The sequence below is a fragment of the Salmo trutta genome, chromosome 5, assembly GCF_901001165.1.
Source record: "Salmo trutta chromosome 5, fSalTru1.1, whole genome shotgun sequence".
NCBI classification, from domain to species: Eukaryota; Metazoa; Chordata; class Actinopteri; order Salmoniformes; family Salmonidae; genus Salmo; species Salmo trutta.
Window position 1 is genome coordinate 24,109,936 of NC_042961.1, and position 13,269 is coordinate 24,123,204.

Genomic DNA, 13,269 nt, shown 5'->3' on the forward strand with positions numbered 1-13,269 from the left:
AATTTAAGTAGACTGCATCTAGTAGACTGCATCTGGTAACTACTAGTGGTGAAGGAGAGCAGGCTAGAGGTAGAGAGGGAGTTTACCCAGAATACCTTTGTAAATGAACACGTACCAATGTAGCTATCTGCGCATATAAAGCGGGGTCCAACCCACCATTTTGGTACAACATGCAATGGTGGGTGAGTGACTTAGCAGCAATGGTGGGTGAGTGACTTAGCATGTTTAAAGGAGCGGGACACTAACCCGGACGCTTATAAGAAATCCTGCTACGAATCATCAAACAGGCAAAGCGTCAATACAGGAGTAAGATTGAATCCTGCTACACCGGCTCTGATGCTCATCAGATGTGGCAGGGCTTGCAAACTATCACGGATTACCAAGGGAAATCCAGCCGATGAACCATTTGTCAGAGCACCAGCTGTTCCGTGTGACCACGCTCTTCGTAGGCGATGTGTAGCTGATGTGAGTAAGACCTTTAAACAGGTTAACATTCACAAAGCCACAGGTCCAGATGGACTACCAGGACGCGTACTCGCAGTATGCGCAAACCAGTTGGCAAGTGTCTTCACTGACATTTTCAACCTCTCCCTGACTGGGTCTGTAATACCTACATGTTTCAAGCAGACCACCATAGTCCCTGTGCCCAAGAACACCAAGGTATCCTGTCTAAATTACTATTGCCCCGTATCACTCACATTTGAAGCCATGAAATGTTTTGAAAGGCTGGTCATGACTCACACCAACAGCATCGTCCCAGACACCCTGGACTCTCTCCAATTCGCATGCCACCCCAACACATCCACAGACGACGCAATCTTTAATGCACTCCACACTGCCCTTTCCCACCTGGACAAAAGGAACAGCTATGTGAGAATGCTGTGCGATTGATTCGTGTTGTCATTTCTGGTCACAACTTCCAGACTTGTTTCCGTGCTGCTGTGCGGTTTGTTGCTAACGTTACTTTGCTACCTGCCAACTTTACGGTTTGTACTTTTACATTTTTAATAACCATTTTACATTTTTATTTTTCCCTCACTCAACTTTTTTCATTTTACTTTTTCACCCCGGATGCTTTATCTGGACATGGTTCTACAGCACCTCCACCAGCCGAAGCTAAGTAGTAACATTAACATGATGCCATCTAATTGCAGTCACTGTTCTCATAATATACAGGAGAACTATCGCCTTATGGTGAGGATAGCCGTGCTGCAAGCCCAGCTTCAGACGCAATCGTTAGGCAAGGGTAATTTAAGTGTAGGAAAGGATGAAACAGCGTCTGTGCCACCAATAAGTAGATAGTAGTATAAATCCCCTCGCACAGTCCCCGCAGCCTGACAATTTTCTCATGGCTTCTGGAAGGAAATGCTGTCAGAATGCTCAACTGCTGTCGCTCATTCAGCCAACAAACTTTCAACCGGTTCTCCCCCATTAAGCAACGAGTCGGAGTCAGAGGCCGAGCCTTCTCTGATCTCTCCTCCACCCGTTACGGGGTCTGAGCCGCCGAAGCCTCCCACCATTAACTCTGACAAATTGAAAACCCTAGTCATTGGCAACTCCATTTCCCGCAATATTAGACTTAAAAATAATCATCCAGCAATCATTTGAACATCTTGGCCATGTACTGCTATAATACTGCTATAATATCCACCCGGAAAAGCCAGAAGAGGACTGGCCACCCCTCAGAGCCTGGTTCCTATCTAGGTTTCTTCCTAGGTTTCTGCCTTTCTAGGGAGTTTTCCTAGCCACCGTGCTTCTCCATCTGCATTGCTTGCTGTTTGGGGTTTTAGGCTGGGTTTCTGTATAGCACTTTGTGACATCGGCTGATGTAAATAGGGCTTTATAAATACATTTGATTTGTTGAATGAACACTGTTAATTCACTACAGATCAGTGTTCAACACCATAGTGCCTTTGAAGCTCATCACTAAGCTAAGGATCCGGAACTGAACACCGCCCTCTGCAACTGGACTTCCTGACGGGCCGCCTCCAGGTGGTGAGGGTAGGCAACAACACATCCGCCATGCTGACCCTCAACCCGGGGGCCCCTCAGGGGTGGGTGCTTAGTCCCCTCCTGTACTCCCTGTTGACCCACGACTGCGTGGCTGCGCACGACTCCAAAACCATCATAAAGTTTGTAGACGACACGATGGTGTTGGGCCTGATCACCGACGACCAGTGGTGAAAAAAGTACCCAATTGTCATACTTGAGTAAAAGTAAAGATACCTTAATAGAAAATGACTCAAGTAAAAGTTAAAGAGTTGAAAGAAAAATACATATCTCAGACTGGCCAATAAAAATAAAAGATTAAGATGGGCATAAGAACACAGACACTGGACAGAGGACATCTGCCTAGAAGGCCAGCATCCCGGAATCGCCTCTTCACTGTTGACGTTGAGACTGGTGTTTTAAGGGTACTATTTAATGAAGCTGCCAGTTGAGGACTTGTGAGGCATCTGTTTCTCAAACTAGACACTCTAATGTACTTGTCCTCTTGCTCCGGGGCCTCCCACTCCTCTTTCTATTCTGGTTAGAGACAATTTGCACTGTTCTGTGAAGGGAGTAGTACACAGCGTTGTAGGAGATCTTCAGTTTCTTGGCAATTTCTCACATGGAATAGCCTTCATTTCTTAGAACAATAACAGACTGACAAGTTTCAGAAGAAAGTGTTATATTTCTGGCCATTTTGAGCCTGTAATCGAACCCACAAATGCTGATGCTCCAGATACTCAACTAGTCTAAAAAAGGCCAGTTTTATTGCTTGTTTAATCAGAACAACAGTTTTCAGCTGTGCTAACATAATTTCAAAAGGGTTTTCTAATGATCAGTTCGCCTTTTAAAATGATAAACTGGAATTAGCTAACACAACATGCCATTGGAACACAGGTGTGATGGTTGCTGATAATGGGCCTCTGTAGGCCTATGTAGATATTCCATTAAACATCAGCCGTTTCCATCTACAATAGTCATTCACAACATTAACAAAGTCTACACTATTTCTGATCAATTTGACGTTATTTTAATAGCCCCAAAAATTGCTTTTCTTTCAAAAAGAAGGACATTTCTAAGTGACCCCAAACTCCAGAGGAGATGAAGGTTATTAATTGGATCCCTGGGCTGTGGGACAGTGGATGTGCATTGATAATTCAAATGGTATTGTTAATAGGCATTACCCAGGGATTGTGGTGAATAACTCCCTGCTATCAACCAATCAGCATCCAGGATCCAAACAACCTGTTTTATAATAGAGCTCGCCAATTTATGGTTCTAAAAACCGGAAACGAGTTAGCATTTTCATTCTGCATTGTATTGGGGGAATGAATGTGGAAAATATTTAGGTTTTGGGATATATGCAGGCGATAAGGTCTGAGATTAACACAGGTTTAGAAGATTTTATACGTTTTGTTTTAAGAGATAATATATGTCAGTTAACATGACCTTTATGAATTATGAAGCCTTTATGTGCTCAAAATATGTAAGAAATTTAACTACAACATTAGCCGCAACATTTTTCGCCTCACTACGCCAACCATCAAAATCAAATCAAATGTTATTTGTCACAACTAGTTGTATACAACTGGTATAGACTTGACCGTGAATTGCTTGCTTACGAGCCCTTCCCAACAAAAATAGTAACACGAGGAATAAAATAAAATAGACAACAACGGCGCTATATATAGGGAGTACCAGATTAATGTGCTGAGGTACATGGTATTTGAGGGAGATATGTACATGACATCAGAGTAAAGTGACTAGCCATCAGGATATATATATATATATATATATAATATTAAAAGAAAGATATAACAAGAGTAAAATAAAATTGTAAAAACTAGTCTACGCTACTGTTCGCCAAAAAGCTAGTTAGTTAGCTTTCTGCTTAACAGCTCAAACGAAAACACAATGGTAGTATATTGTTTTGATCCAGGCATGCAACCCAATATCTCTTCAGCGGGATAGTGCTTGTTTTATCGGTTCCCGAACTATGTTCAGAGGAGACTTTGGGTCCATCTGATAAAGTAAGCTAAACCTGTTAGCTAGACGTCAAAGGCATGCGACCGGAGGTGTAGTTTTATTTTGTACATGTTAGCATATTGTTTGCTTTTTACTTGTTTTGATTAAATACATGCATCAAAATTCACAAAATGTGACATTAGCATTAATTTCCACATAGGCCTTTGCCAAGGAGTTAGCCTCTGTTTAATAGGGTTATGGCTAGATGGACTCCAGTTTTTGTAAAATTAACGTCAGATTTTACTTTTCGAAGCAGGTTCGGATAATTAGGTTAAGGTTGGGAAAGGTTTAGCTTAAATGAAGAAAACATATATACTTTTGACGTTCATTTGACAAAAGCTGGACCGTTTAATAGTGCTTACAAAAAGCCGCCATTATCACTCTATTCTAATCAGGCACCACTGAGCCAACCTACTGTGTCGTTAATGCTGGGTCCATCCTCTGCACGTTTGGCCAACAAGGGGATATCAGTGATCCGACCTTATTCGTAACTGTTGTTTTTGTTTTGCAACCAAGTAAAATGTACTACAAGTTAAATGGAGTTACACAAAGACTTGCCGGATCGGCACCAAGTGCGTACAGCCCTCAGGTAGGAACAGAAAGCATGTCCAGCAGGCAGTCAAAGATGTAAAAATCCACTAATGACCTTCACATTGTTAGCTAGCTAACGTTAGCTTCAATTGGGCACAACAAACGCATGCATTGATTTACACAACATGGCTAAGAAATCTCGCCACATATATTTGTTTTAGAACAGTTAACTGGCTAGTTAATGTTGTGGTTGGCTAAGGTAACTCGACCTACAAAGCTAGCAAACACATTAGCCCTAGCTAGCAAGTTGGTGCCGGTTAGCTAGCAGCGTTTTGTTGCAGAGACATTCCGGATTAGTCTTGTGAATTTCTGGCAGACTATACGGTTTTTGGCGTACTGCTACCGTTCTCATTTCGGAATGTGCATTCCACATTGTGAAAAAAAAAGAGTAATAGGATAAATGTATTGCACCACCATCTATGACAATCTATGTGCCGGATCGGCAGGTAGCCTAGTGGTTAGAGCGTTGGGCCGGTAACCGAAATGTTGCTAAATCAAATCCCCGAGCTGAGAAGGTAAAAATATGTCGTTCTGCCCCTGAACAAGTCACTTGACCCACTGTTCCCCGGTAGGCCGTCATTGTAAATAAGAATCTGTTCTTAACTGACTTGCCCAGTGAAATAAAGGTTAAATTAAAAAAGAGCCAATTTATGCTTGAGTCGAAAATGTGGTCGGATGCGCCGTATTTTACCTTTTATTTAACTAGGCAAGTAAGTTAAGAACAAATTCTTATTTTCAATGACGGTTTAGGAACAGTGGGTTCCACCATCCATGGTGTGAGGCACAATTGAGCTCCCACTGCATCGCCATTCACCTCTCAAATTTTGTAACAACGTGGAGGGCTCAGCATTGACATGATTGGTTGGCGAGCGGTTCTGGCCACAGTGATGTACTGGGCCGTATGCACTACCCTCTGTAGTGCCTTGCGCTCACTTCCTTGACAATTTCCTTCACAACAGCTCTGCGCTGCTTGGGGAAGTGCAATAAGTATGAATGCCCTGATTTCTGCAGAGGCCATATCACCCCAAATTCTGTATGGGCAATAATGCAGATGGCGGAATGACCATGCAGCACCTTTAACGCCTAGATAACACTGATGGCTTTATTGCGCAAAATGTTACGCAGCATCATCTGGATATGTGTGCAACAAAAGTTAGTCACCTTCTGCTACCATTCCTGTCAATCTGACGACGTATACAGTATGATACATACTATCGATAAATTCAACGTATGCACCACACAGAACCACTGCCTTTGCAACGCAATGCTGCAAGGCAAATGCAGCATTCCATTTTAAAATGAATGTACTTCTGATGTACCAAAATGCAAAGGCGCTGTCGGTGTGATCTAGGCGTAACCCTGCACCGACTGCAAGGCACTACAGAGGGTAGTGCGTACGGCCCAGTACATCACTGGGGCAAAGCTTCCTGCCATCCAGGACCTCTATACCAGGCGGTAGGGGGTACCGGTACAGAATCAATGTGCAGGGTTAATTGAGGTAATATGTACTTGCTTAGTTTTTTTTAACTAGGCAAGTCGGTTAAGAACAAATTCTTATTTACAATGACGGCCTACACCGGCCGAACCCGGACGACGCTGGGCCAATTGTGTGCCACTATATGGGACTCCCAATCACGGCTGATTGTGATACAGCCTGGATGGAACCGTGCAAATGTGATACCATTCCACCTATTCCGCTCCAGCCATTACCACGAGCCCGTCCCTCCCAATTAAGGTGCCACCAATCTCCTGTGACGTAGTGGTAAAGGGACTATGCATAGTTAATAAACAGCAAGTAGCAGCAGCAGCAGTGTAAAAAAAAAAGGGGTTAATGCAGATAGTCCAGGTATCAATTTGATTAACTGTTTAGCAGTCTTATGGCTTGGAGGTTGAAGCTGTTAAGGAGCCTTTTGTGTTAATTTAAAAAAAAACTTTTGTTTATTTAATTTGGCATTTATTTTTCTAGCACATAGTCAGTCTTAACCAACAATGCAGAGTTGTATTTTTTTTAAGGGCTTGTAAGTACGCATTTTATGTTAAGATCTACACCTGTTTGTATTTGGCGCATGTGACAAATAAATGTAGATTTGATTTACACTATCCCCCAAAAACCTACCACCCTATCCCACTACATGGCCCTAAACGATCCTACACCAGGCTGTCGGCCTGGGAGGACGGAACCCCTTCTCACAACTTTCTTTACATCTTCTCCAGTAAAATCTCTCACAACCAAATATTTTGCTGCTGCTGCAACTACCACAGCTATCTTCTGGCTATAAACGCAAGAAATCCAACCTTACTAAAACTCATCCTCTCTGGCTGGCTCCCTCTCTCTTCAGGCCTACTCACTGGGGGGCTCCCAGTTGACTCACTCACCCTTGGGCTCTCCTCTTCATTGCCTCAGTATAGGAAACGTTTTACCTCTCCTCTCTTTCAGGCAGATACTCAAAAAAATCGAAACAATTCCTGTTCTAAAAACTTTCACAGACGTAACCATTCCCAGTTTGTCCTTTACCCAGCCCGATACAATGAATGGGTCGACCCAGAAGCTGGAATCCACTCTTTCCAGAAATCCATAATCATCTGGTAGGATTATCAGGGAAAATGTTGGAAGTGTCCACTACACCTGTTGCCGCAGGTAGGTCCACTTCATCCTGGACCGGCTCAACCTCAGAATCCTCACCGCTGCCATCTGACACCATTTGTAGATCATCAAGTTTCTCAAGAGCATGGAGACCTGTAAGTCAATCAGGAGACGTTGGTATGTACACCTCGAACGAAGGTGTATACTCAGACAAATCTCTGATCTTAACGGCGCCATTCTTACGCTTTCGCATCATCGCAACTCTGTCCGAAAGTTGTGGCTATATCCAACTTCTCATGACGTCAGGGATCTTCAGGTCGGGAAGTCGGAAGATCGCAGAATTGGAATTCCAAGTTGGATGACCGTTCTAGGGCTGTCCCCGACTAAAAATGTTGGTCGACCGAAAGTCATTGTTCTTTAAATTTTAACTGTGTATTTTTCCATATAGACACACCCTATGTGTTTGAATAAAATCGACTATATGCATTGAGCTTGTCTGAGGCGTTTAGCTTACAATTTGATGAAATAAGACGACTGCTTCGAGGGCGCAAGAGATCTAGATAACCAGAAGGAAAAAAAAATTAACCTGACCCAACTATTCTCCTCCTGCTGGCTTTCGCACATTCTGCCATTACTCTCCTGAAGTTGCCAGTAATGGGCAACACGAGGAGTCGGCAACCTTTCTCATGTTGAATGCAAATTTATCTTACCATTTCTACCGATTTGTGTGGCAGTTTTGATATGCACATTTTCGTGAAACAGATTAATTTATAATAACTTTTTCATATCTCAAAATTATTATCATGTGGTTAATCAATTCAATCTAAATGAAAATGATAACCTAAAAAGTAACTTCTATTGCCATTACCAACTATTTAAAAGTAGCCAACAAATAAAAGATTGCAGCCTGCAAGTAGAAAATATCCTGATTCACCAAGAAATATCCTATAAATCACATTGGCTACACATGGCCTGTCTACAGCCAACTTAAAACATTGTATTAACTTGGGTCCAGCCCGAATGCAACATTGTATAAAATATTCAGGGCCCTCAGTTTACCATGCCAGTGGGCTTTGGACAGACACAGCTGTAGGCTATTTGCGCAAGGGATAAGAAGCAGTGTTTGACATGGGCAGGAGCTCACCAGACCTGAGTACCTGCACCTCAAATGTTCTACTGCTTGAGTTCCTGTTCCTCTTATAGAATATCAGCTCAGAAGTATTGTGGCGCTCCTGCACTTAAATATGAACTGTACCAGCACCCAAAATGAGTACCGGAACCTATTTCAGTCAGTCGAGCACTGATAAGAAGTATTTTATGATGTTTCGACTGGATCCGAGCATGACATTTTCCCTTTCACACTGAGTGGTTATCGAAAGTGGGAGAGCTGAAAATATTTTTCAAATACATTGAGGAACTATTGTAATTCTCAATGGATGTAAAGACAGACTGCTTGCTGTTTGAGGTGAAGAACACTTTACTTTGAGGTGAAGAACACACTATCAGATCCCCAAATGGGCACATTTTATATGCCTACATTTGCGCGCAGGCCAGGTAGCCTATAGGCCTACTTCTATGCGTGCGCGTCCTTACTCAACATTGATAGGAGCGCTCCAAACAAAATACAATTGACAACTCGTAAATTGAATGAAATGAACCAAAACTTGTTTCTCACAAGTGAAGCATTGTTTGCAGTGCACAACCTATGTGCCCACTCAGATAATGGGAAGACTGCAGTACTATTGAATGCATTAAAATAAATGACCGTAAACCAAAGTAACGAACATTGTAGATTAGGAATTACCGGTAAATGTACTACTGATGGTATATGTAAGGGGGGTATTGATGGACTAACAATCAAACACAAGAAATTCACTCAATTTAAGTTATGAAACAATGAATGTGCACAAATTGGCTGGGGAGAGCGCATTCTGGAGAGAAGTGCATTGTGCATCTAGTTGCATGGTCAATCCGACGTCTCCATTTGCCATGCAGCATTTAGGGCGATATGGCCTCAGCAGAAGTCAGGACATTCATACTTCTTGTGCTTTGCGGAGCAGTGTAGAGCTGTTGTCAAGGAAGTGAGTTTATATTTATACAGGATGTACCCCCCCCCCCCCCCCCCCATCAACCAATCACGTCAATGCGGCGCTATACAGAGCCCTCCGCATTGTTACAGAAGTTGGAAGGAGCATGGCGATGTGGTGGCAATGCTCCGATACCTTCTGCCCAACTAAGGGAGTTAACAGCTCGTGACTGAGGTGTGGGGGGGAGCGGTCCTTGAAGATGTGGCTAGTAATGTTACATAAACTACCAAAGATGCATAGATAGCTCACCCGTTAGTTATGTACCCTAATAAGGTATCTAGCTAGTTTTTATAGCTAGCAAACGCTACCTATGAAACAGTCCTAGCTATGTTGAGTGAGCCACAACCACACCACTTTTGACCCTGTTGACCTTATTGGTGAGGGAGGAGTGCCCTTCTCAAATCCAACAGTAATCTGCACAAGTCGGTCATGTTGTCAACAAGGCAGCATGATGTATTGTTCAGAAACATGCATCTCTTTTCCATAACTAGTTTGGAAAATAACATTATCTGGAAGGCATATAAAGTGTTAGCAAAGCAATCACCTTTGCACGTGTAAACAGCAGACCTCCTAATCCTTACTACATGCGTAAAGGGATACTTTGGGATTTTTGGGAATGAAGCCCTTTATCTAGATGAACTCATGGATACCATTTTTGTCTCTGCGTGCAATTTGAAGGAAGTTGCTAACTAGCGTTAGCACAATGACTCGAGGTCTATGGTAACAGCTAGCATGTTTTAGTTAGCATTGGCTTGCAAAACGACCTCTAACTTCCTTCACATTGGACACAGAGAAATACAATTGGTATCCATGAGTTCATCTGACTCTGGGGAAGTAGATAAGGGGCTTCATTGCAACAATCCCAAAGTATTTCTTTAACATAAGTCAGTAGTTTTGAGACGAATTTGTCTGAGGGCGTCTTCCTAGGGCATGCATCTACATTATGTATTTATTTTTTCAGTGGCGGCCATGATTTAGCAACGGCGGTGCACCGCTGCTAAATGCATAAAGGGCAAACACTGATAGGACCAACTATGTGTTTGTGGATGTTTGGGTCATGTGGTTTCCACAGTCTAAAGTTTTGTTGTCTCTCCAGGGGTTGAGGGTAACAGTGCCCATGGAGGCCCCTCCAATGATCTTTGCCACCCCCACCAAATATGTGTCGGAGGCAGGGAACACGGTGGAGTACCTGGGACACAACAAAGTCCCTGACCTACAGAAACTCTTCCAGGTACAGACACTGCACGAACCTTTTGTTTGACCCACACGCTACTTGGCTTCCTAGGGTCATTGGTGTTCTGTGATAATCACCAACCCCAATAATCACAGAACCCCAATAACCCAGGAAGCTTGTGTCGGAGTTTTTCCTACTTGACCTTGGTTTGTTAGAAGATAAAGCGATCAACTCCTGTGGTAATTTACTTCAACCATGAACTTTCACTGCCAATATTCCTTCTAGTTCCGACTAGTTTTCTAGAAAGTTATATACACTGTCCCTGCAGAGAAGTTGTGAGCAATGATAAAGTTTGGACTTTAATAAAATATGACAAATCTCAGGATTCCCCCCTGTGACTCACAGTGGGGAGTTGGAGACTGCTGTCACATTTCTCATTCTCTTTATTCTGTCTACATTGCAGAAGTCTGACGGCATCCCTGTGCACCTGAAGAGAGGCCTGATGGACAAGATGCTGTACAGGACCACCATGGGCCTGACCATTGGTGGGACCCTCTACTGCCTGATGGCTCTCTACATAGCTGCCCAGCCAAGGAAGTGATCTGCTTATCCAGCCACTTCCCCTTCAAGGGTCCAACAGGATTCTATATGATTAGGAGCAATAATGTGGATGATGATGATAGTGCTCAGACGGTCAAGGAAAGGAATCCCTTTACTCTCAATTATATGTCCCCTGGTCTTATTGATTGCCTAGTTTCATGTTAAGGTTTTCATCAGACTCAAATAATCTATACTTTGTCAAATTTAAGTCCATGTAATATCACTACTTGCCCTATCTTACTTGCTCTGTGTTCTTGTGCAAGTTGTGCATTTCCACATGTATATCTCTACTGATGTCTCGGTAACAACCAACACCATATCAGTGGTACATAACTATGACGGCTAGTGTATCAACAATCTACATTTTTAAAAAGTCTGACCATGTTTTCTGCCAGAGCGCTCATCTATGTGCGTGGAAAGAATTTGGGGTCTCATAACATGGATGGCTTTGGGTGCTCATAACATGGATGGCTTTGGGTGCTCATAACATGGATGACTGGGTGCTCTTTTGTTCTGGACGAGAGGGTGGATGGGGCTAGCACCTTTTTCAAAGCTTATAATGAGGTGATACTTCAGGTTGTGTGATATCATTCATTGGTTTCTTTCTGTAATAAACTCTGCTTTTGAGAAGGCACATCTGCATTACCTTATCTGCATGCCCCCCAAGTCTCTATTTTATTTATGGTGCAGAGGTTGAGTTGTCATTTAGTCTGCATACTAACTGATGGTGTTCTGTAAAAAAAGGGAGTACACAGAGTATCTGACAAGTCATTGTAATTTTGTCTTGGGATAATAAAGTATATTTTGTTTGTAAAACTTTTTTAGCTTTCTTTCATTTTGTTACCTATCTGCTTCTAAGAATAGCTGACCAGGAAATGGGATATTCCTTCTAGTGGGAGCCATGAACGAATGCTAGTTGGACATTCTAGTTCAATTTGTAGATTTATTTAACATGTCATTGATGATTTTCCAACATCGTCCTGGAAGACCAACTCCGCTCCGGCCAATTAAAAATGTGTATGACCTTGAGTATCGGGCTTCATTGAGGGGAAGCGGATATCTTGTTGATTTGATCTTTGCTTTATTGTTAATGAGTTTTGCAATAGGCAGCTAGCTAGACCTTTCCATCATACACTTCTAGGTTAATATTGATGTCATGCAGTAATTAAGTGGGGATTACAGTTCATTTGAATATGACGTTATGTAATGTCAATTTTTGATATATCGGGCTGCCCGGCCCATAAAATGATGGCTGCGTTTAATCTAGCCACTTCAGCTATTACAGTTTGTATTTGTTGAAAAACGGGCTGTGGGTGGAAGTCTGTTAGTAGATCCAATTATCTTCAGAGCCATTCTGACTTAAAACTGATGTCTGAAATAGGCTGTTACCATTTTAGGAGTAGCTATGTGCCTTATTATACAACCAATCCCAAACATATTGGGATCAATCTGATCACTTCAGTCACTGAAAGCGTCAACACACAGACGTGCTTTTCCCGTGTTGTCATTCAGCAGTGCTACAGTACATTGGAGTGTTTGACTATTGAAATCATAACTACCACTTAAAGCCGTAGCTACATGTGCTTAAACTGTAAACACTAGAAAAGTTAAGTGGGTGGAATGGTGTTTCATCTTGTTTCCCCGCCATTTCTCACTCAAACTCAGTAACCTATCAGTGACTAAGTGAACACACACATTAAAAGCCCAATGCAGGTTTTTTATATCAATATCACATTTCTGATTAACAATCAAGTACCTTAATAGTTTAACATTAAAATGGACCAAAAAAGTTTTTTTGCAAAAAACTCGCAGGGGAAAACAAACTACACTGAACAAAAATATAAACACAACATGTAAAGTGTTGGTCCCATGTATCATGAGCTGAAATAAAATATCCCAGGAATTGTCCATATGCACAAAAAGCTTATTTCTCTCAAATGTTGTGCACAAATGTGTTTACATCCCTGTTACTGAGCATGTGTGTAACCTTTATTTAACTAGGCAAGTCAGTTGAGAACAAATTCTTATTTACAATGACAGCCTACCCCGGCCAAATCCGGACGACGCTGGGCCAGTTGTGCGCCGCCCTATGGGACTCCCAATCACGGCCAGATGTGATGCAGCCTGGATTTGAACCCAGTACTACAGTGACACCTCTTGCACTGAGATGCAGTGCCTTTGACCTGAGATGAGATGCAGTGCAGTGCCTTAGCATTTCT

General features: G+C 42.4%; 1 protein-coding gene across 1 annotated transcript; it reads left to right on the forward strand.

Annotated features, from left to right (window-relative positions):
• The first annotated feature begins 4,434 nt into the window (after positions 1 to 4,434).
• LOC115193923 (cytochrome c oxidase subunit 7A-related protein, mitochondrial) lies at positions 4,435 to 11,868 on the forward strand. The gene is made up of 3 exons (XM_029753074.1): positions 4,435 to 4,603; positions 10,373 to 10,507; positions 10,914 to 11,868. Exons 1-3 carry the CDS (start codon positions 4,535 to 4,537, stop codon positions 11,049 to 11,051), a joined length of 342 nt encoding a protein of 113 aa, XP_029608934.1. The 5' UTR covers positions 4,435 to 4,534; the 3' UTR covers positions 11,052 to 11,868.
• The last annotated feature ends 1,401 nt before the right edge of the window (positions 11,869 to 13,269 follow it).

Excerpts from the sequence above, each read along its gene's own strand:
- LOC115193923 (XM_029753074.1), top strand. The coding sequence starts at position 4,535 with ATGTACTACAAGTTAAATGGAGTTACACAAAGACTTGCCGGATCGGCA. Across the intron at positions 4,604-10,372 it reads CAAGTGCGTACAGCCCTCAG|GGGTTGAGGGTAACAGTGCC; the intron begins GTAGGAACAGAA and ends TTGTCTCTCCAG. Across the intron at positions 10,508-10,913 it reads ACCTACAGAAACTCTTCCAG|AAGTCTGACGGCATCCCTGT; the intron begins GTACAGACACTG and ends TCTACATTGCAG.